Below are 24,699 nucleotides of genomic sequence, written 5' to 3' on the forward strand. Positions count from 1 at the left end.
CTTTTTGCTAAAGAACTACTTGAAATATATTAGTTTTTCAGTATCACTGTATGTATTCCTCTCAGATCACTGAAATAATAGTCTAACTCCACATGGACTGAACATAGGAATTCAGTAGGAAAGATTAAAAGCACAAAATAACTATGCTGGGACTTTGTACTGGCTAGAGGGAATATGTCAGGCATCTAGAAGTATGTGAAGGATAAACACTGACGCAGGAGAAAACTTCTTCAAGATAATACAAGAAAGTATGACTAGGCACAGGGGGCTGAAACTGAGCAAAGGAGAATTTAAGGAGAACAGTGCTTAAGGGGAGATTTGCTGACCTTTTTGGTCAGAACAGTCTTACAAAGGAGGTGGAAAACAATAGCCACTCTCACTAAATTCAAGAGCATCATGAGTCTTTTACTTGGTCAACAACTGTAATAATGCTTTTCTATTATACATTGAAAAATTTAAATCTTAAATTTAGTAGAATTTTATACAAATAAAAAGAAAGAAAGGAAGAAAGGAAAACTTATCATTCAGAATAGCTTTTGCAGAAGCTACCTGCATTTTGCTGTTTTCTTATATTTTAACAGAAATGGATTATAAACCCTCGTACACATAATGTGCGTTCAGATGCTGGGATCAGCAATCTGCCTAACATCCGAGAGTGCTGCACGACTTCCTGCTGAACTGGAGGTCCAAACCCTGCTTCACAGCATGGAAAAGGAGATATTGCCCTGTTTGGGGGTGTGCTGGTAACTCTAATGTCAGACACCTTTCGCATCTTCAACACCCCTACGTAAAAAGAACTCAGCCAAAAACAAAAGCCAAGAAGCAATGATGAAATACAGAGTAGCCACTAAAGTTCTTAACCACACAAAGTTTGTGATTAAACTGGTGTAGTTCAAGCCGTGAGAGTATAATCAGAAATAACAACACTAGTTAAGCTAAAATGACTAAAAATAAAAGAGTTTCTTCTCCAAATTCCAAGTGAGGGTCTCTCCCACAACAGTTCCTTTATGCTTTGACATACATAAAGGTCAAAATACTGAAATGCTAAAACATAATTTTGAAGGGTATTACCCTCCAATCCTTTGTCATCCTGCCATAGATGACCAACTGAGAATGAACTAAGCAGGTATGGAGAAAAATAAATCATTCTGCCAGCTCTGAAAATTATTTCTAACAGTTTTGTAATACTTCCCCATAGTGAGCAGCTCTCAGACACTCCACCATTAGTCCTGCCACATGCCACACAGAGCAGTCATTTCTAGAGAGTAATTAACAGGCAACTCCTGAGGGGGATAATACTTTCCAATAGATGATCATCTGTTCAATAGGTAATTCTCAATTCTCCTTAAGTCTCTGTGTGATGGTTCAAATTTGCAGGTTCTCTTCTGAGGATAGAAAATGAAAAGTAAAGGAACTCCTTTTTTACAGTTTGGTAAGCCTTTAGTGATTTGTTACAGTACAGCCCAAAGTTCTTCTGTGAGCACCCTTCAGAAGTGAAGGACTCCCTCTTCAGAAGGAAGTCGTCTAATACCTCAAATGGGCAAAAATGAGAGCATCTCTTCGTGCACAGGATCTGCTCAGCGCCGTGTGCCATGGGAAAATCCATCCAAGGTCTACCCAGGGCTGTGTGATTTCAGAGTTTCCAACATCTGAATGGGTTGTGAGATTTGATCACTGTCACTTAGCTCCATTTCCTATTCTCTCCTATTAAAGCAGTTATCTAATTAAACTGACTTTTGTAAAGACTTTCTTACTGAAATTGGAAAAAGAGCACCATGATGTCTCTCTCTACTCTCATCCCACCTCATCCCATCTTACCTTCCCCACTGGTTCATAACACACATGCACTAGGTGTTGATCTGTTTTTCATCCAGGCTTTGTAAAACTCATCCAAAACACAGCAAAAGACCTTTTATCCTGCAGAGCTCTTGCTGCCATGACATTATAGGTATTTCAAACCACACTGAAATTTGTCATCCATTTTCCCTAATCTGAAGAAATTTTGTGCCAGTCTCAGCCTTAGTTCAGGGGTGGCTCTGATTCGTTGTGCCACTCTGATCCCCAAAACACCTCTCTGTCATGCAGACCTCACTGAGATACAACTTCCTCAGGAGGGGAAGAGGAGGGGCAGGCACTGATCTCTTCTCTGTGGTCACCACTGACAGGGCCTGAGGGAATGGCCTGAAGTTGTGTCAGGGGAGGCTTAGGTTGAATATCAGGAAAAGGTTCTTCACCCAGAGGGTGCTTGGGCACAGGGACAGGATCCCCAGGGCATTGATCACAGCACCAGCCTGACAGAGTTCGAGTGTTTGGACAATGCTCTGGGGCACGTGGTGTGACTCCTGGTGTGTCCTGTGCAGGATCAGGAACTGGAATCAATGATCCTTGTGGGCCCCTTTCAACTCAGCATATTCATGGATTCTGTGATTTCCTTGCTGGCAGGAACATCTTACCTGCTATAACCTGGATCCCAGGTCAATTTAATTTTGCAAGTCTTTTGTTATGGTACATTTTTCTAAAAATTGCAGTTTTAACAACATAAAAAATGCCTTGCTGTATTAATTCAGCAAGTATTTTCCTGGCTAAAGCTTTTGACATACATAATATATATGCTATGGAAAGATACTTAGACCTCTGAACTGCCAGCAGGGGTTGCAAAGTAATCTTAGGAAAAAAATCTAGGGGGACAGTTATACAGCTCTGTCATGAATAGGAAACACACTTCTGGAAGAACAGGGTGATAGTCCCACATCTTCATTTCAGTGCCTCTTCAGCTGAATCACTATACACAAATGTGTCTGCTTTCCTTTTGGAACCTTGAAATATCAGAAAAAAATAGCTAGTAGTCTTGCATGTGAAGACCCTAACAGTCTGGGCTGGGTGTTTGCTGCCTGGAAATTTTGGTGCTGCTAATTGCAGCAAATTGAGCAAGCTCAATTAAATTTGAGAGTTACAGGAAGATTTTCAACCTGCTATGTCTGAAAAATGCAGTATCTTCTCCTCACCCATAGACTTATTTCCTAAGAGTATAGAATAAATTATTCAAGAAGTACAAGTAAACATGCAAGTAATTTAAAAACAATGCTTTAAAAAAAATGCACTCTTCAAAACAAATTAACAGTTTAGCACATGGACTAGTTCTTTTTTTTTATGCCTTCAAGACCTGATTATTAGGAAGTCACAAAATTTACCACCTACAAAAAATAAAGGAAACCTTTGGTTATCCTAGGGTTGTATTTATTTTCCTTTTTTTTTTTTTAACCATTACTGAGCTTTGATTTTACCATTTTGCATAAAAGGATGTTACAGACAGACTTAGACAGATGAAAAAGCCTTGTCTCATAAGAATTTTTTCACCCTTTTGAAGGCAGCTAGAACAATGTCCCTAGCACAGGTGAACAGTGCACTATCAAAAGCCAGCTCTGAAACACTGGAATCCAAAACCAGAGCAAGATCATATACCCACCATTGCTATTCTGATTCCCCTTGATTTATTATTTATTGGAAACAGAACACACAATTATTTTTAAAACACCGAAAGAGAAACAGAACACACAATTATTTTTAAAACACTGAAAGACAGCCCACTCCAGGGTTTGCTGATAACACTGCCAGCTCTTCCAGTTTTACCATAAGTCTTGTACATAATATTTGGTACATTTGTCCTGGCTATAAACTGTGAAAAGAAAGAACTGCTGTATTTTTCTCTAAAAAAGTTGGTGGCAGGAGGGGAGAAGAATTGCCATGATAGTTATAAAAAAGTTATAAAAACTGTAAACTAAAGATTTAAAAGCAGACAAAAAATTGAACCTCCTGTTTACTTCTTTTTAAAACTTCAGAGGACATTTTAATTTTACTTTTTTTCTGAGCAGGACTAATTCATTGTTCTAATTCAAAACCTTTATGATCACCGGTGACCCTGCTATTACCTGTTCCAATCAGTGCCGTTGAAAAAGGGGCTTATGGCTAGAGTCCATAAGCCTGTTGCTGAGTGCAACTTTTGAAGCAGTGACTCTACAAATACTTCAATACACCTGAAGGATTTGTTAGAAATGGCAAACAAAAAGGTGAGCAGCCCTTACCTGGAACTGACATGCACATTTCAAGCCATCTCCCTCTTCCTTGCACACTCCTCCATATTTACATGACGACTCATCACACACTCTTACGTCAGATTCCTTTACATTTAACTCTGCAAAAAACAGAAAAATAAGACAGAAAAGAAATTGTAAGATGAGGTATTTTGAGGACTGCCTTGTCCTTAAACCCTCTGAGTGCCCCTGCTGCCTTAGTCCCATATAGAAATTAAAGGAAAAATGCCAGAGCTGCTCCCCAGGCTGCCTTGCATGGGCTCAGCCCTGCCTCTGGGCTCCTCTCCAGGGCCAGGTCCTGCTCCCCAGAGGCAGCTTTGCCTGGTTGGAGGAGTGGCTGTGGCTAAATGCTGATTCACCACATAAACAGATAGAGAGAAAGCATGTATTTATACTACCGAAACTCTCTTCCACCTTTCCACTGATGGGGATGCCCCAGTGTAAAACCCTTCTCCACAGAAGTTGTTTCTAGTAAGTCAGGAGTTTTACACAGGTTGTAGCCTATGTGTCTCACCTGCTACCTCTTTTTGCTTTACTCTCTACAAAGGAAATAGAAAACAGAGGAAATAGAGGAAATAAAAAAGTTAAACCATCAGAATTTCTCTGCCTGGTTTTTCAGTCTCTGCCATGGCCACACTGCTATCCTTCAGACTAAAAATAAACCCAACTGTGTTTAAACTATTATAATTTGCTTGCACTGTAGGAGCCAGAGTAATGAACCAGAGATCTGTGTCATAGTTCCTGCATAAAACTATGGAGCACAAGTGGCAGCTCCTGTCACCGTAAGCTTGCAGCACAGGCACAGCTGGCAAGAGGGAAACCAAGGGGTTTTACACATCAACTGCATAGGCACTAGCTCCAGCACAAAGGTTTCCTAACTAGCTTCAAGCTCTTTTTGGACATCACAATCCAAGGCTAGTTTTAAAAGAGAATAAATATATTCTTTTAAAATAAGTATTTGATTTGAATTATATATAGGAAAGACAGCAAAAGAAAGCACAAGTGGGATAATGGAAGTGGTCAGTGTCTGCCTAAATGTGACCTCATCAGGCTGTGTGGGAACAGTGCTGGCATTATTGATTCCAATGAAAAGGGCAAAATAACTCCAAGGGCTCTAGAAAAATCCCCTGACACTGTTAAATGTGCAGTGAAATCAGAGGATATGATTCAAAGATGTCTGTGCTATGGTTCAAGCCAGAAACCTTCAGGACTCCATAGCAAGTATGATCCACTAAAGAGGTTCACTGACAGCGGTGTGATTTAAAATAATGTCTGTGACTTTTAATAAGCAAGCCCTATCCAGAAAACTGGCTTAAAGAAAGAACTGAACACCAGCCATTCAGAAATGGGGAAAGGTAGGTCAAAAGCAGAAGAAAATAATCCTCGCTGCCACTTAGAGTCTTAAATAGGCAATCAGCCTCCTCCTCACAGCAGTATCAGCACTTTGGTATGACAGTGATAGACACCCTGGAAAACTGCTCCTATGTGTTTATGTAACATTATACGCCCACACATATAGTTTATATCAATAAATAAATAAATAAATAAATAAATAAACAATAATTAATGTAATAAATTTTACCACTTTTCCCACATGCTTCTATATTTAACAGGGCATAATTATGTATTTTTTATGGCGTTGAAGTTACAGGATTACAGCTCAAAGAAAAGTCCAGTTATAACCCACTTTTTTTTTTTTGTCAGCCACGAGAAAAAATTGAGAAACATATTGATTCTTTTCCCTCTACATGTCCATGGCTCCCAAAAGCACAGATGAGGAGGGCAGTGTGTGTAACAATGACCAGATAGGTACCCTGGTTGCCATCACAACCCCGTGCCTGTGTTCTCTAATGTTATTCTTAATGTCGCCGTTTATCAAGCGTGACTGCTGCGTTGTAGGGACCAAGCTAATGTGACAGAACATCGCAGCCTTTCAATTTAATGTGTTCATAACTCGCTCCTGAAGGAAACGTGCCTTTCTTCCTCTCCATGAAGGTCTGTTCCGCGAAGATGAACAAGCGATCAGAATTAATTAAGGGGAAATGATTGTCATGTCTGAAAGGAGGGTCCACCTTTAGGTGATACGGCATTCGAGAAAATGAAATTCTGAAAAGGAATAACTGTACAGTCAAATTAGAGTATGCACTGCTTTCAAATGACTGCGTTCATCGGGTCAGGAAAAAAATGGGATGTTGTTCCCCCCTGCTCAACTCTCAGCTGAGCATGCTGGACTCAGTGCTTTGCAACATCCTACCCCATGCTCCTGACCAGCAGAGGAAACCCCATGGCACCTGCTATTCTTCCTTGCAATTCCTGAATTTCTGTGAGTCTACACAATGTCCAACTGCCTAAGCAGTGTAGTGCAGAGTTTTCCTCAATACTGGTGTTTGCCCAGTGTGGAGTGGGCACACAAACGTGCAGAAAGGAGCCCCTTCACCACACTGGTGGGCAAGGGACCTCACTTTTTTGCAGAGGAGAAGGATGGGGTGAGCTCAGAAAGAGAGGTCAGATAGCAGTTCAGCATCAAGGCTGAGCTCGAGATATACTTGTTTGTAGCTTAGCTACTGCTCTGCCTGCAAAAGCCAGAGAGAAAGGGAAAGATTTCAGAGCAAAACTGTAAGAAAGCATATGAAGATGGGGGTGCAGAATTAGCCCTTGTGAACCTCCCTCATACCAAGGAAAAAAGATATTTGGCGTTGCTTTTGATCCCACAGGAGGAATTAAGAGGAGAGAAAGGACACAGTGCTTTTAAATGGTTACTTCATTTTAGGCATGGGCTGTTTTTCTTTCCATATAAATGATAAATACTGATTATAAGCTTTATGGAATTAAATGAACACTGAGCAGGAAAGGTCATGCAGAGACCAGGAGACAACATGATTTTTCAAAGCTGTACAAAAACAAGATATCCTGGTGATTGGCACTTGAACATGACAGCTGAACTTTATTCTATGACAGGATGTCACCTAATCCCTTACTCCATTCAGTGGCAAATTCCAGCAGCAGCGAAATCAGGCCTCCAATGCGTGCATGATTACATCTGATGGAATCACAAGTACCGGGAAGTGTGGTGGCTGTAATTGCTTCTGCACCCACAGCACTCCCTTCAAAAAGGAGCACGTGTGGATGGGTGGATGATGTTGAAAGAGTGATGTGAACTGTAGAGGAACTGTAGATGTCTTGCATGTCTGAAATGTGCTCTCTTTTCAGTGAATTCCCCACTGACAGAGAATTAAAACGGATTCTCGGCAATTATTTCCATCAGAGTGGAATCATCACTGTAAGAGCAGGTCCATGAGAAGAGCAAGAATATGTAGCAAGTGGTTTAGGGTAATTTCTTGCATGTTTCTTCAGTGCCTATTGTAACTCGTTTCCTTGACTTCCAGCAGGTATAAATAAGAGAAAGCCTCTGTGTGATTCATTAGGCACAGTGAGAATATGCTAGGTAGTAATCCATCAGTTCCCAAGAGAAAATATAATTAGCGCAATTAAGTCAGGCTTTGAAATTTATGATAAAATTAATCTCCAAAGACCTGAAATGAGGCATTAAAATGATTTCTTAGTATCTCTTCAGCCAATACACTTCCTGGTTGTGTGACTGGCACAGAGCAGCTTGCAAAGACCTACAGCAAGGTCTTCTGGGTTTGTCTTTTTTTCTCTGTTGAAAAGAATTCACGTTGTGAAAATTTGTTAGATCAGTAAAAAAGAGGAAAGCCTTCTCCATTTTGACTCCTTTCTGAGAATGTGAGGTACAGCTCAATACAAGTAGCTGTAGATTGGCTTTTTGCCTGTGAACTCAAAATGCATTGCTCTGAGGCTCTTGTTATAAGGTAAATTACATATGTCAAAATGCTGAACCTGAAGATGAAATCAAATTTGTAGTTTTTAGTACATCAAACATCCTGTTTCCATCTGGATACCTCAAGAATAAAGCAAAATCTAAGATGGGTAAATCTGTTTGCTTTGCTTTTTCATAACTCATGTTTCTCCTGGGGTTGGTAATAGTACATAGTAATGATGAATGGCTATAAGGAAAAATTCCTTTCCCACATGAAAGTGAGCATGTGAATATTGCAGCTGTGCCTGAGAAAAAACTCACTCTGCCTGCTTTCCTATCTGTTTTCTCTTTCTCTGGGTAAGTTTCCAAACAGTAGGTGTTGGGACCCCTTGCTACCTTTTGCTCTTAACCTATGGGTTTGGTAAAAAAGGGGTAAAAGGGTAAAAAAATTTGCATTAGAGGAAAAAGGCAAGGATTTTTTGTCTTCCAAACAGTTTGTTCTTTGTGAAGTCAAGCTTTAAATTAGGATGTACGACCTCTGATGGAAGTCATATATAGACACATACACACAGACAGACCTGGGAGAGTTCACAAAAAGTCTGTAACTCTACAGCTTAATAGAACCCCCAAAGCTGTAAGAACTTGAGTTGAGTCAACATTGGCTTGGAAAAGGGGCTCAGGAGAGATTATATTGTGTAGGGATATGTTAGAGCACACAAAGTCTACTGGAGATAGTGATGTTATGACTGGAGCTCTCAGGACCACAAAACACAGTCAAAGAAGACAAGATCTGATGAACAGAAAACCTATAACCTGCCCAGTTTTAGGAGTCAGTCTTATGGCTCTGGATTGGCTTGGGCAAATCACTGGCCTTTTTTTTTTTTTCTTTTGCCAAATTATTTGTAAATGAATGGAGAATATAATGAGGGAAAAAAACCACCTACCGAAATCTTCCCCTTATAAAGGGAATTATAAAGCTGAGGTGCTCACACAAGTACAGTAATACAAGTACAGTAATAACCTGAGCTTTAAATTGAGCTCTTGAATAAACCTTTACCTGCCAGTCACAACCTTTGCCACACAACAAAGATGATACTCAGAGCCAGGCCTCTGATCCCATGCTTCACAAGGACAGCCTGCCCACTTCAACCAGGTGAGTTTGAATGGCACTGCAAAAAAAAATATCCAGGGAAGTATTTTGGGTGTCCCTGGAATACCTCTGCTCACCTCCTGCTGCCAGCTCAGAACAAAACTGCACAATTCTCCTGTAAATCCAACCCATGGCTTGCAGACATACGACCATCCCATCGGGCAGTGGCTTCAGTCACTGCAGATTTCCATCACCTACAGTGACTCTGACATTGGTTCAGACACTTAGCTCACATGCACACGTCCATACAGAAACATTTACATTTAGATGTCTTAATCTACAAGCTCAGCTCCATCCCACAGCTTTTTGAAGTATATCCAGAGCAGCCATTCCTGCAGCAAGTCATGCAAATGCTTACAGAGCTGTTTCACCCAGGCTCTGAACAGAAAGTGTAATTGTGGGAACTTCCTAATATCTAGGAAAGGTATATATTAGGAAAAATACCTTAAAAATACCTAAGCCTGCCCTGACACAGCTTCATGCCTTCCCATCAGGTCCTGTCACTGTTCACCAGAGAGAAGATCAGTGCCTGCCCCTCTGTTTCCCCTTGTGAGGAAGCTGCAGACCACGAGGAGGTCCCACCTCAGTCCCCTCTTCCCCAGGCTGAACAGACCACGGGACCTCAGCCACTCCTGGGGTGCCTCCCATCTAGCTCTTGACCCTTTCCCATCCTTCTTGCTCTCCTTGGGACTTTGCTGGCTTTAGCCCTGCAACCAAAGGAGAAAGGGCCTTTTCTGGCTTCATTGATCAGAGAACAAAATATAACTAAAACACGGGAACCACGAGCTTCCCAAGTGTGTGTGTCATTGATAAAACCTGAGATTACTATTTATTTGGGAATTAATAAACAATCTCTGCATTATGTTTTTCAGAGCATTTTATAATCCTTGTGTTTCAGCAGTTGTGGATTATGTAAATCACAGTAATTTGCATTGTAGAGTTTATGTTTGCTGATTTTCTTCTCAGAAATTGTCACAGGTTATAGATGAAGAAAAAGAGAGCAGACAAGCCCCTCAGACAAAATTAGCAATTACTTGTCCAAATAAATAATACTTGCTTGTGCCAAAGAAGGCAAAGCAAGACAGAACAGGTCATACTCTCTTGTTCAAATAAAAAATTATGTTTTTCAGAAAAGAAGGCAGACAATAAGACAAACTACTGGGAAATAATTTAGGGAGATGAAGGATGCCCTTCAGACACTGCATATCCCCTTTGAAGATGGCTGTTGCCACTGATTTGAGGTGGCAGTTTAGCAAAAAATTATAAGAAATTAAGAATGTGGGGAGTGGAAAGAGAAGAAGAACAAAAAGAATTTTTAAATAAAAGCAATCAGAGAAGAAAAAGAGAAAAATGAAAATTTAACACAAGAAAATCTAAAATGAATGTAAGCTTTAAATAATTAAATCAGTTAAAAGTAATTTTAATGTCCTTTTCCTGATGTGATATGGTATAATTTTCTTTCAGACTTGAATTAAAAGGAAACAATTCACTGGGACAGCCAAGGGGTTATATGAAAAAAGAAACTAAAAAATAAACAAAATTATTAAAATTAATTTACTCTAAAAAAACATAGACAACTGTAATCAAGCAGCATGCAAATACTCCCACTTTTATTTTAAATGGTCAATTGATGGATGCCTTGTGTGGCTGATGGCAAATCTGCTGTTTTGAAAACAATCTTAGGCAGTATTAGAGGATAGCAAAACCTGTTTTTCTGTGTCTCAGTGCACTATTTAATGCTCAATTGTGCAGAAAGAAGAAATAAAGCTGTGCTTTGGCTCTTGAAATGCTATCTGAGTGAATAAAGCTTGAAATATTTCCCTAAAACTACTTTTACAAGACTGCATTAGCTTTTGATTGCTTAAGTGCTGTCCAATTTATCTAGGATGATTATACTTTTACATTTCAAATCACCATAGTTTCCTTTTTGAGCAGAAGAAAACTGAATGCATACATGCTGCTGAAGCAATTAGTATTCTTGTACACAATAGGAAACCTCAGCAATTTTTAACAACTAGCACTCACACAGCAAGGTAACAAGACTGGCTTTGAACCTGAGAGTCTCCCACACTGCAATATTCACAGTGCTGGTGTGCCTGAAATTAACTCTATTCAGTGTGAAAAAAATGAGGAAAAGTGCCATAGCGACGAGTGTTTGTATGACAGCTCCATCAAAATATTGGGTGCAGCCAGTGGTACATTTCTGCTTCCATCAAGGGGAAAAAAATGCTTGCAGAGAAAGTTAACTTCTTTCTTATATTAAAAGCTTCAGCAATATCTCAGAAATTCTATATAATCTGAATATGGTGAATATGTAACCAAATGGTACAAATTGACAAGCTGTGCAGTTGGTTGGAGACAGGGAGAGGTGTGGTGGGTACCTGGAATTATTTTCTCTCTCATAAACACTTTTGTATCAAGGTCAGGCAGTACAGCAATCTGGCCTTCAGGACCTGGGTCTGGTGTTCTTCTCTGTCAGCAGCTATCCAGGACACTGACTTCAAAACTTGCTTACAGTGCAGAATATATCTTACGACAAAACATTATTGACTATGATTATTCAAAGCCATTAAAAAAAAGTAAGCATGTCATTGCATATTTTTACATAAAATTAAAATATTAGAAAAGGAACATGCTCATATAGCATATTTACAGCAAGATTGATTAAAAGATATATTATCAGTCTTCAGTCTCTAAGGAAACCAAGGCTGTGCAGGAGCTGCAACTTTCCAGACAGGTTGGTTTGTTGCTATAACTTCTGCACCCACTGGGCAATTTCAGCCAAATCTGACAGCAGGAGAGGCTGGGACACGGATCTTCCTACAAGCTAATGGAAAATCAATGGCTGCTTGGAGAAAGGGGGTCCAATGTCTCCACTGCCAGTTGGAGGAATTCAGGGCATGCCCTGGTTTCAGCTAGGGTAGAGTCAATTTCTTTTCAGCAGCTGTTGCAGCGCTGTTTTGGATTCAAAATGAGAATGGGTTGATAATACACTGATGGTTGGGGGTTTTATCTTGTTTATCCCAAGACAAGGACATTTTTTTCGTTCTCTCATGCCCTGCTAGTGAGGAGGCGCACAAAAGAAACTGTGAGGGAGCACAGCTTGGACAGGTGACCCAAAATGGCCAAAGGGATATTTCACACCATAGAACATCATGCCCAGTATGTAACATGGGAGGAGTCACCTGGAAGGGCGGCTGATCTGAGTTCAGGAAGGAAAGTCTGGCATCTGTCAGTGGGTGGTGAGCAATTGCATTGTGAATCACTTGGCTTTTTTTCCTTTTTATTGTCATTATTATTTACCATTATTACTGTATTTTAGTTTAACTTCAATTATTAAACTGTTCTTATCTCGACATACAAGTTTTTTTTTAATTTTCCTCCACATTCCACTGGGGCTTGGGAGGAAATTGAGAGAGGTTTAAGGAGTGGCTGCATGGTGCTTAATCTCCAGCTGGGATTAAAGCCGTGACATTGGGACAAGGCTCATGCAACCAGAACACAAACATGTGTGATGTGTTTTTTTTCACATGAAAAGAAGTGGTTCTTATTGACTCTTTTCCACTCATGGCACTGTCATGGTCTTTGCCATACTGAGACTCGGAAATTTAGCCTTGGATCTAGTAAACACATGGACTTTCAGGATACTGGCTGCTGAATGCTACTGCCTATACAAATGGATTTATTCTGGTAGGTTAACTTTAAAAATAGTGCTCTTACACTTCACCAGCCTTAGACAACTAATGGGACTCCTAGGAAATTTTTCATTTGGGTAAATTATACTGTTAAGCCTTGACAGTTGTGCAGCATGTGCAATTACAGTCAGTGGGAAAGTGTTATTTGTCCTTGCTCCCTTAATGTTCTTTTGCTTTCCTGCTCTGTCTCTCAGTTTGCAGAGTAGATGGTCAAATACCCAAAACATTAGCAAGCAATTTAGTAAGGGTCTTCTGTCTGTCCTCTCCCCTGCCCCCCAAGCTGGGGAGCTTCTCAGGCTTTCCAGCATCATTGCCCATATAGGAACACATCCAGCAAGTACAGTGCTCCCATGGCAGCTACAGCTTTGGCTAATGAATCCTTGTCCTGAAGAAATCTTTCTATGCCAATTACAAACCAAGGTGAACTCTTCAGTCCTGTTTATGAAGCAAATTTCACTGTAGAGGAGTGGGAAGCTGTTCAGATACTGAAACAACACAATGCTCCTGAAGAACCTGAATCCAAGTAAAATAGTGGTAAAAATTAACACTGAATCAATTAATAATCTTCCATAAACATTGCAGGGAATTTCTTCTTTGATCTGCAGGTGACATATGTAATTCAAGGTGATTTCTAAATTTGAAAATAATATTGGTCAAATTCTGATCCCATTCTTTGCACAAAACTCAAAGGCATAGAGTCCAGGGACCAGCTAGCCGGATCAAGAGCCAGAATAGAGGTGTCATGTTCTGTTGGGTCTCCAGAATTACAATATTTGCATACAGGTAGGAAATGGATGGCTGATGGCTCTACCTCGCCCTGGTGCTAATTCCTGAGCTCCTTCTGTTTTTTGCTCCTCACTTTAATTTTTTTCTACAGCAGAAGAGAAACAAGCCCTGGTGTGAGCAGCCAAGAAGATGCCAAGAAGATGCAGCCTTTCTGTAACCATGTCAGTCATCTGATCACTGCCTGCAGAGCCCTGGGATGCAGGCAGAGAAAGGAGTCTTCCTCTCTGTGAGCAAGAGTAAGGGAAGTGTTTAAAGGGGCTGATCATGAGGTTTCTTGTCATTGTTGAAACCAGGGCTGAAGTCAGCGGAAACCTGATCACATCAGAAGTATGTCCATTTGCCACAAAGCCCATCTATTTTCTTCACCCTCAAGGTCATGTCAATCCATGTTTGTCTTCAAGTCCCAGCACGAAAAGAACTGAGCTCTCTATGTGGGTTGACGTTTTCCTCTAAGCAAAGCTACCGAAGTGACTTGGCTTCTTGTTTGTTTTACTTCATTTTAAAGACATTTGGGGGGAAATAAAAGCCAACTTTAATTCCTCATTAGCCTCCCCACTTTTCCTTTCCCTTACTCTTCTTGTGGTTTCAGTGTCAGAGCGATATTTAAAGAGCAGCTGGGTCTTGGTCCTTGAAAGCCCCACAGAAACTGTATTCACAGCTGTGGGACAGCCTCCCAGGTTGTCATGTAGGGATGAGTTGACCTTCTGGAAGCCATCATTTCAAAAACTAAAATAAATTCAATAATGATTTTTTAAAAATAAAATCTCTCCCAAGTAGAATGGTAAGCACTTAGAGGGAACTGCTGGCTTTTCGTGGATGAACCATCACAATGCTGACATAGATAATACTGCACAACTCAGGTTATTACACATGCTCTGAATATTAAACACATTTATGTATGATTGCAAAAAAAATTATGTTTCTTGGGGAAAAAAATAAGAAATATTTTAAAAATGAGAAATAAATATATATGCATGCATTCAAACCCCATATTTTCAGTAAAATATATTTTCAATGTTCACTTTTGACTCCAATAGTACTACTCATTCCCTTCTAGTTTTCCACTTATCACAACATTTTTCCTTTAGAGATAAAAAACAGAAGAAGAAATCTCTCTGGAAGGGAAAGTCCTTGCATTTTTCAGCTACAAACCCTAGAAAAACAGGTGTCTTTTGGTGGATTTTTTTAGAAAAAAACTATTTACTACAAAATGGTGTTGAATGAGGAATAAGTCTATTTGAAAAGCTGTTTTGCCATTTGGGATACATAATTTGAGGCTCCAGTCCTGTAAACGCCTGCACAGAGACTCAACCCTGAGCATTTGTGACATAATAAACTGAATGGAACTGATGATGTGCAAGACAAAGAATGTCCTTAAGTGCTTGTAGGATCAAGGACACAAGCAATTTTTTGAAGTATGCAGAAAGCAATTAACTTGACTTAGGCTTCTGTCTATTGGTTACAAATGTGTAGAATTACAGAGTGGAGAATTTTTTAAAGCACTGTGTATTTCCAGTTTGAAACTTTCCCTTAAAAGCAGCAGAAAATACCTGACAAAAAGTTGTCAGATAGTGTATTAATCTTAATTATTCACTCTCTACAGGGAAAATGCTGCTGTCTGCAAGACCGTTTGATAGTGGAAATCTATAATGTGACTTCAAATAGCTTAAATTTTAGATATTACTCATTGCTCCCAGTTACTATCATTAGGAGCTATGTGAAATACCTAGAGGCTGCAGTGAAGATCAGAGCTCCCTTCTGAAAGGCATGGGCGAGAAGCAGCCCATTACTTACAGCATAAGAACAGAAGCCATACAAATTGTGATAAAAATTAGATAATATCACTTCCCTTTCAGTGGGTGAGAATAAGGAAGAAAAGTATATATAGAGGGAAGGATTAATTCAAGGCAACAACACAAGGCCAAGGCAGGATGCCACAATAGAGCTTGTCCCTGTCCAATTGTTTTGCTACAAGGTCATCTTTTCTCACTCTCATCACCTTCCCTTTAATAGAAATATTTTCAACACCACAGCTAGAAAATCATTGTGATCACCAAAAATGGAGCAGACACAAAAAGATTTAGGCAGTACATGTTGATGAATTTAAAAAATGAGAGAAAGAAATGAATACTAATACGCTAAGGCTACTAATGCTAACTAAAGAGTTGTGTTGATGTATTAAATGCAGTTTGCAGGACTCATTTGCTGTATTCAAATGGCTGATAATCACTGCTCAGAATTCAAACTGTGCTGCTGTGATAGAGCCTAATGCAGACAGTGCCATGCAAACCCAGAAATGTGTCTCATAGTCCCACTGGGAAAATCTTGTTTGTTCAGGAACACAACACTGTAGGGGGTTGGCTCTTGTGCAGCAACACATGGAAATATGGAGGAGCCTGAACAAGCTTTTAGGATGTGCTTTGCCCTAGGGAGGGTGGGACAGGGGGACAAAGAAGAAGGTAAATTTGGCTTAAATCAAATACAGATAGTATTTTTAAGAAAAGACACTGTCTTTGCGCTGGTGTGAGGAAAAGGTCCCAAGCTCACAGCTCCACCCTGTGTGGTCTCCTCTGACAGGGCAGGGGTGTCCCTGTGCACCAGTTTTCTGCTGGAAACACCTCATCTCACATGCTCTCTCTTTCCAGTCAACTGAGATTTTCAGGAGCTGATCCATTCCTGGCATGAATTGTAAGAGAAACCCCTCCTGCAAGGCTCTACTGTGAGTGTAGCTCAGGGCTGACTGAACATGGGGAGAGACCTGATGTATCTAGAATATCCAACTGACATTTTCCAAAAATGTCAGCCCATCACCTGTCATCAGAAGGTGATGGGAGCTGCAAAGGTTTTGAACTTCTAGCAAGAGCTGAAAACTGTAAACCTGTCATAAATCTTATTTCTAACTTTGCAAAAGTGGAAGAGCCTGCCAAACTTATACACAAATTTATGAAGAAAAAAGTAAATTTCATGTCTGCATAACCTCTACACTAGAGCGACTACAGATCAGACTTGACAGGTTATGGTCACAGGATAGGAAGATCTTAATTCCAGAACCAAATTTCAAATTTAATTCAAGTTAGTAGTGCCTGGCACCCATTTTCTATCTGGAAGAGTCTGCCTTGCCTTCCCCAGAGAAAATCAGTGCAGCATTTCCTGTCACAAACACCCCTTCTGTGCTACCCCAGACACTCTTCTGGCAGCTCTGCAGGCGTGGGCCACCCTCTCCAGCTCAGTAAATAAAGGGATGGGTGGGTTGAACGCTTGGTGAGGGATTCAGCATTATCCCTGCTCGTCTGCACCAGCATTTTCAATGTTAATAGAGACTGATAGAGCTGAGGCAAAAGGAGAACTTTCAGAAAACAGTCTTCTTGCAATGATAATGATTATGAATGTTTTCCATAATCTCAGCCAAGATCTTTGGGCGAGACCTCCACTGACACTGCTGATCGATTCTTTGTACGCGGGATTACTGAAAGGCCCGTGAAAACAAATAACTGGAAACATCTTCCCTCCAATTCCCTAATGCTGTTCACAACAGTTTCATATAAACACAACCTTACTTGTAACCAGGTGAGGGAAATCAGCAGGGCCTCATGGCCATCTCTTACATATTATATTCTGCTCCCAGCAGCTGTAAATTCAACACTTCGCTAGGCATTAAATTTACTCTCAAGAAACATTTTCTAAGAGAGGTGACAGAGTTATTGCACTGTTGCAGCTGTGGAGTCAGATGGCAGTGTGCCAGAACTCCAACAAAATTTTAAATTAGAAATCTGACCATCTGCTATAGGTGGGAAAAAGAGGCTTTTGTGTCCAGGCTCCTCCCTTAGTTTTGTAATTTCCCTGGTACCGAAATGCATGGTCTGGTGTGCAACAGATGCCATATGCTTTTCCAATGACTTCTTATTTGCAGCTGATAGGCACTGGAATGTCTTAAATATTGAAGAGAATCAGGAATTACTTCTTAAATGGCATTATGTCCTGCTATTACTCAGTCTGTGACAAAGCAGGGCAGTACTTTTCAAAAACTTCCAGTTACTTTGGGATACCCCTAATAATAAAATCTGCTGAGGTTTACTTACTTGCTACTTGAAACAGGATCAACAAGGAGAACAAGGAGAGCACCTGCATCCTAACTAGCTCTTCAATCGATAGTTAGAGCTGGTGTATCTTTAAATATTATGGTAAACTGTTTAACAACTTCTTTGAAAAGTATAAAGAAAATGGGAGTGTCTTCAGGTAGCAAATCATGTTTTTGGGGTCTGACCCTCATATGAAAATGTTATGAAATTTTAAATAAATGCAGAACAGGAAACATTTTATGGATGCTTGCATGAAATTGACTGTACTGCTTTTATAAAATTCTAAATCACAGGCTAAAAGAATGGTAGAAAAGTATAAAAATGGACCTGAGGTATCACACTGTACATTCATGGATGGGAAAACACACAAAGCATTGGATTCAAGATGAGTATGGCAGGTCCTAACACTAAAATGTGCATGGCAGTAGCTTGTTTTATCAATAGTGAAGATAAACACTAAAAGAAGGATTCTGTCTAAGTGTATATTCTAATCTGAATTCTAATTGTATATATCATTATAATCCCCCATGCACTATTCAAATGATCACTCCTATTCCTATTTTTGCTGTACAAAGTGGGGAGAAGAGCAAAGCCCCTGAATTGTTTCTAGAGCCATATATTGACTCAATAGCTACTTCAAAGGCCAGTTACACTTATCAATATTAAACTTTAAAAAAAAAAATTGAATTCACTGTTTCTTCTGACAGATAAAAGACTCAGGCTTTCTAGGGGATATTTTCACAGCCCATGGGCCACCTCTTTCTTTCCTAGTCTTCATTCTGCACAATGCTCTATGAAATATGTTTGGGGCCTCTAGTCCATTAAATGCACATCTTTAAAGCAGTCTGGCTCAAAGGGCCCCATGATGAGGCTGAAAGAGCTCCCTTCTCCAATGTGACATGGCACCAGAGCCACTCTGAAAGTGTTTAAATCCCAAACACCATGTCTGCACCCGAGCTCAGCCCCCGTGCACACAACACAGACATTTGTAATACCCACTGTGCAGAACAGCGTTTTTCTCCAGAATGCTCTTTGAAATCTGAAGATGTAGCTGTCATACCTTTAGAATACTAAAAATCACAAAAACTATTATAAGAGAAGTCACATTTCCATACCCTTTTAGGATTACTGCAGAGAAATGCCATGGAAATTTAGCCAGTTTTTAGCACATCCCAAGTACATTTTAGTAGCTCTTATAAAAAGATCATATTGGATACCGATGGGTAATTATGCAGTCCCTTAATCAACTTTATATTCCTATTATATTTATGTCCCAGTGTGCAGGTTTCCTGCAAAAACTGGTTTGGGGCTAATCTCTTGATGATTGGGTGGCTGTGGAAAAACATTCTGTCTGCATGAGGCTGTCTGAACCATTAAGACATCAAACGCATAAATCTGCTATTGTGCCACTGCAGGACTTCAAAAATACTATTAATATGTATTCTGTAATACCTAAGATGTCCACAGGACTTTAAAACAGATGAACACAAATTTCAAAGGCAAGGTAAATATTAATTCAGTTAGATCAAAATACAGAAAGAATAGATAATGAAGAGCAGTGCCAAGAGTAAGATAAAGGATGCCAGGCATTAACAATAAACAAGAAGAAAAACTCTTAGGAGAGGGTCAGTAGCTCCTCTTAGCTCCCCCTCATAATAAGAGTTTTCAGCATCGCTTACGGGCCATGTTATCTTTTTAAAACTGATTCCAAATAATAAATTAAACATCTTTATTCTAAATTTAGGCTTTAGATACTCATTAAAAGCTCTCACAGCTGGGTACCTCTGGAAGGTTTGGGGGGAAAGAGCGGGCTAGAAGCACTCGCTGTTTAGAACAGCATGAGTCTTTTACGAGTTTTTTTGCTGGTGCCACGCAATTTTACACTTTTCCGTGCATTTCCTCACAGCTCATGCAGCTTTTGGAAAGAGCCATTACCCAACACATTAGGAAGAAAACCAAACACTCTGTGTGGAATGCCACACTTATTGATACATTTATGCAAAACCCTCTGCTGCCTTCCCAGGCCGTTGTGCTGTAGATGACTGAGCCGTGGCTTTGTAGGGAGAACAATGAGGGGCTCCTGCGCTGGGCACATGAACCAAAGCTGCCCTAAGATCACTCCTTCAGCACACAGGGCAGAGGGAGCATGGGATTGAATAGCTCAGGAACTGTGAAACCTCAGAGGCATCCAAAGAAATGTGCTTTCTCTCCTTATCGTTATTCATTTCTTCTTCATACTAAGCTCAGTCATCTTGCACTGCTCAGCTGGCCAGCATCCTTCAGCAAAGGGAAAGGACCTTTAAAATTAGGCAAGACTGTAAGACTTAGTGGTCAGCTGACTTCACTCATCTTCTCTGTTTCCAGCCCTACTGTAAAGTCCTGTGCATCTTCCCTACTTTTGGACACAAAGGAAAAGCCCACCTTTGACAAAGTCCCATTTTCACTGATAACCATGAACTGGCATGATTAGGATGGTTGAAAGGATCCATAATTCAATGCTAGTATTAAAATAGAAGATAACAAAATGGGCTGCAAATTTGATCTTTGAGAAGCATCATGTAGAAACCATCAGCCATTTTAAACCTACTATGGTGGGTAGGGAAATTTTATTCTATTTTGTCTGTGAATGATCCCAACTTCTTTCTTTCTTTGCCCATCTCTTATCTTCCTTTTCGTAGCTTTTTCACCTCATCCTAATTTTTGTAGTAACTTAGGATCAGCTTCTGTCTTGGAACTTAGGTTGGAACACATTGGCAGCCAATACTTTGGAGAAGAAACTGGACAGGGATAGGTATTGCAAAAGGCAATTTAGAGTGTGTAAAAAGTAATTAGAACAATTTTAAAGAAAATAAGTAAGAAATACTATGGTATAAGTGGTTGTAAGCTATACTTATTTTAATTACCTTACAGTTTTAACCCAACTAGGGCACCAATTCCCATAAACAAATGTAGACAATAAAGGCAGTGGCAAACCTGAAACAAGAACGAAATTATATGAAAATACAATTATGCAACAAGAGTCTACTTCATATATCCTTAAATTTATAGGAAATGATGGGCCAGTAGATCCATCTTTGGAAACACTGACTGCAAATAGAGCATATTTTCTACATGCATGGGTAAAATTTATGCTTGTATTTTATGTCTTATAGAACTGAAACAACTTCTCTTGCCGAGTGGAGCACAAATTACTTTATCTGAGTAACAAGATGGTGACATTCTCTGAATCTGTCTCTTGAGCCCTTTTTCTAACCTATTATATATGGTTCAAACAATTCTTTAGATAGGTTATTAAAAATAAATGTAACATTTCCCTTCCTCTTCCCAGTATCTGCATTGGAGATCTAACTCTTCAGCAGTGTCTGAAAGCAAAGAACTGTACAATATATTACAAACTACACATATAAAAATGCTGCTGCACTCAACATTGGAGAATTTTTTCTCTTTCAGAATACCTGAATGCTGTACTTCTTGCAGTCTTTCCTCACCATTATGGCATTTATGCTTCCTGTGTCTGACATTTCAAATATCTCTTAAAGAATCTTAAGGATCTTGGACCCTACCTTTTTTAAATGGCATTTGAAGAGGATTCTTTGAATGATGCTCACTCAGTATTGCAACTTTTCAATTTTATTATTTATATTTTTAGTACTTTATTAATATATTTTTAACATCTTTTTGCAATAGCTTTCTACTACATATTGTCTATGATAAAAAATAAACAATGTATTTTTTATGTGAGTGGGATTTACACTTAATATAAACTCTCTCACCTCCTGCATCTGAGCAGTTGAGACATGCCTTAGACATGTCTCAGCTGGCTAAGAAGGAAATGTGAACACACAGAGAATCTCCCAGCACTTTCTAACCAGCCCCCCAGTATAGATAATCAGGGGTTCATGGCTGCAGCAGCTGTCATGAGTGCTTCTGCCCTGTCACCTGAGTGAAAATTCAGATGATTTAACCCTCCAAAAATTCCCAGGGAATTCAACAAGTCATGGAAAGAGAAAATGGAAATGCATACTGGTTTTTTGCCTGGTGGCTATAGTTCAGATTATTTTAGATCAAAAATCCTTTGGGCAAGGATCCCTCCTGTAGGTTCCACATGACTGAAAACAGAGAATGCTACGACAGAAGCAAAGGGGAAACCACAAACTACAGCATTAGGAATTTTTAATCATTATTTAATACAAAGGACCACAGTCAGCCATGTGGAAGGCACTGTCCACAAATACAATGGCTGGTAGTCCAGGACCAAAGGGCAAGAAATAACCTTCAGAAAAGACAAGAATGCCACAAAAACGAAGCAGCTTCTTTGCCTGAGTATTTACTGTGAACACTGGGGAGAGGTTCCTTCCTCATACACAAAAAACTTGGCACTAGATGATTGGTAAACTTACAGTTTCCCAATTTGTGTAGGGTTCCTGTAGAGTGTTCCCAGGCAAATTCACAGAAAAGCGGTCAGAAGAGCAAAACTATAGCAGAAAAAAAAAATCACAAAACAAATACAGCAGAGCACCATGACTTTGCAAAAGGGAAAACTGCTGGACTCCTCTGAAAGAGGAAAGGAGCAGGTGGACCAGGGAGATCCCCAGATGCCCAAATGTGCACTTGATAAAAGCCTCCATCAAAACCTTTAAATAAGCTAATAAACCAAAGTGCTGGTCACATGGAGAAAGGGTTGGCTAACTCCCCAAAAACATTAGGCCATGGACAGCCACTTTCAGATCAGCAGGATGTACCCAGAGGAGGTCAAGAGAGGTCTGTGTTCAGCCTTGGTTCTCAATGTGTTCTTGAAAGATTGGAAAGGGTATGAAGAGCAAGGTGAAAAGACTTTCTGGTTGTGTCAGGGTGCTAAAACAGATGGCTAATGGAAAAGTTGAAGAAATCTTACAAGATTGAATGACTGGGTTATAAAATGCCTGATGTAATTCAATGCAGATAAATGAAAAAGAAACCATATGGAGAAAAATCCAACTTTCTTCACACATACATATTAGAGATACATCCTGAGACTGTTATTACCATTTAAGAACAAAATGCTGGTGTTATAATAGAGAGTTTTACAAAAATGTCAACTCTGTACTTAATAGTGGTAAAACCCCCTAGACTAAATGAATGTTATGAATTGTTAGGAAGAGAACAAAACATAAACCAGAGTACATTATTATGCCACTATATAATCTAGAGTGCCTTTTTAATAATGTGTGCAGTCTGGTCCATTATTGCAAAAAGAACATAAAATGGAAAAAAAAGTTCAGAGACAACAAAAGAAGATGAAAAATACCAAACCTAGCTCTTCTGTAGCAAAAATGGAATCCAAACACAGTTGTTTTCCTCTTCAAAGATAATCCTAAATATGTACCAGAACTCAACATGTTTTTCTGCAGCTGCTGTACAATGACACTCCTGATGTTTACAGCTGTAAAGCAATTAGAAACATTTGGCTGAAAATCACCGTGTAGATAATAACATTATTATCCAGTGTCCTTAACAGAGAAAGAGGAAAAACTTTTTGGAAACTACTATGAAGTCTTACTGGTTTGTCACAAACTAAATTTAAGGCCCAATCTTCTAAATTATCCTACACAATTTTGTGCTCCTTTTCACTACGTCTCACAGTCTAAAAAGGCTGTTTAGCTTCCTCCTGAGATAAAGAAAAAACCCAAACTGCTATTTTTATTCTTTTTTACTATGTGCACTCCTGGCCATGTCCATTCCCACTCCCACCTCTCAGTGAAACTCAGAGAACAGCATTTTCTCAGCATGGATGTTAGAGAGGAAAAGAAAAAATTTCTAGGGATATAATCTGTGCTGCTCTGTGGTCTCCATCTGGCATAATTTTGGCAGCATTTTGGCTGCCTCCCAAGAGGCACTTGGGTAGTTAATTTGCTGCTGTAGGAGCACAACATTCGAGCCAGCACCACACTGCTTCTTTTACTGTGCCAATCTCCAGGCCATCAGCCTGGATCTACCAGCGTTCTGCTGAAGTGATGGACCATCTTGGCCGAATACATCTGATTAGGACTCAATCTAGGCAGGCATCATACTCCCTCATCTTCCTCTGCCTTCCCCACTAGGAGCCCTGACACAACTCTCCCTGGTTTTCCCCCTCCTCTGGCTTCCCCAGCTCAGGCTGACATCCTCACTACATGCTATAGCATGGGGCAGACGGTCTCAGTTCTCTCACACGCTGCCTTACACTGGCAGGGCAGCACAAAAAGCAGACACAAACCTTTCCTTGCAATGCTGTGATGGCAGCACGACCTCCTGAAGCTGGCCCAGAGCAGCCAGCATGCCTCTTCTCTAGGGAGGCAACAAAAACCAGAGAAGGGCTCAAAAGGGAAGAGAGAGGAATTCTCAGAGAGCTGAAGCTACAGCCGTGGATTTTTGTGCTTCATAGCTTACCTGAGTCAGGCCTGCAGGTGCCCCAAGCACTGGAGAGTTTTCTCAAGCTCTGTTGGTGTACATCATGAGAAAACTGAGACATGCTGCTGCTAGTTCTAAGTGGGCAACTTTGCATGGAAAAGTAAAATACCCAGTCTTATGATGCACGTATCAGAATCGGTTTTAGAATAATATTTTCAAGTTTTATTTATGGGGCACTTTTTATAAGCAGGTGATGGTGTATTTGGTGTATCTGTGCATTTATATGTGCAAGTTTCCTCTATATTTCACCTCTCTAAAACTGACTCCAAATGGCAAGAAAGATAAGCTGAAGCCTTCCCTTTACCCACAGTTAAACACAGTATGTTTAAAATATTCTTCCAGCATTGTAGTGTTTCAGGCAACAATAGAAAAGGGTAGTCCCTCCTTCCAACGTGGGGAAGATGGAATTCAGCTGGGCTTTTCTCCAGCTTACTGAGTTCCCTCAGCGTTCACCACCCGCAGTGTCACAGACATATCTGTGTGCCACCTAGGACACATCCTGAGCCAAATACACTGCCTAGGGATTTCACATGGAATAAAACTGATGGCAAGGACTGAAGGGGAAGCAGCAGCTACTACCCACAAAGCTGAAAGGTAAGTTAGTGGCATATATGAGACCACGTTTTCCTGAAGTTCAGACAAGAGGTCTGAAGTTTAGGGTCCTTGTATTGAATTTCAGTATTTGAGGCAC

At 40.0% G+C, this 24,699-nt stretch overlaps 1 protein-coding gene across 1 annotated transcript in view; it reads right to left on the minus strand.

Moving 5' to 3' along the window:
- The window catches only part of TMEFF1 (transmembrane protein with EGF like and two follistatin like domains 1), a gene marked incomplete at both ends in the record, with an annotated part of 111,888 nt that overhangs the window by 40,760 nt on the left and 46,429 nt on the right, over window positions 1-24,699 (minus strand). The window contains one exon of the mRNA XM_084206885.1: window positions 4,083-4,192. Coding sequence (XP_084063011.1) covers window positions 4,083-4,192 — 110 coding nt within the window. The remainder of the gene's footprint in view (window positions 1-4,082; window positions 4,193-24,699) is intronic.

Source organism: Fringilla coelebs (assembly GCF_963513975.1).
Source record: "Fringilla coelebs genome assembly, chromosome: 1".
NCBI lineage: Eukaryota > Metazoa > Chordata > Aves > Passeriformes > Fringillidae > Fringilla > Fringilla coelebs.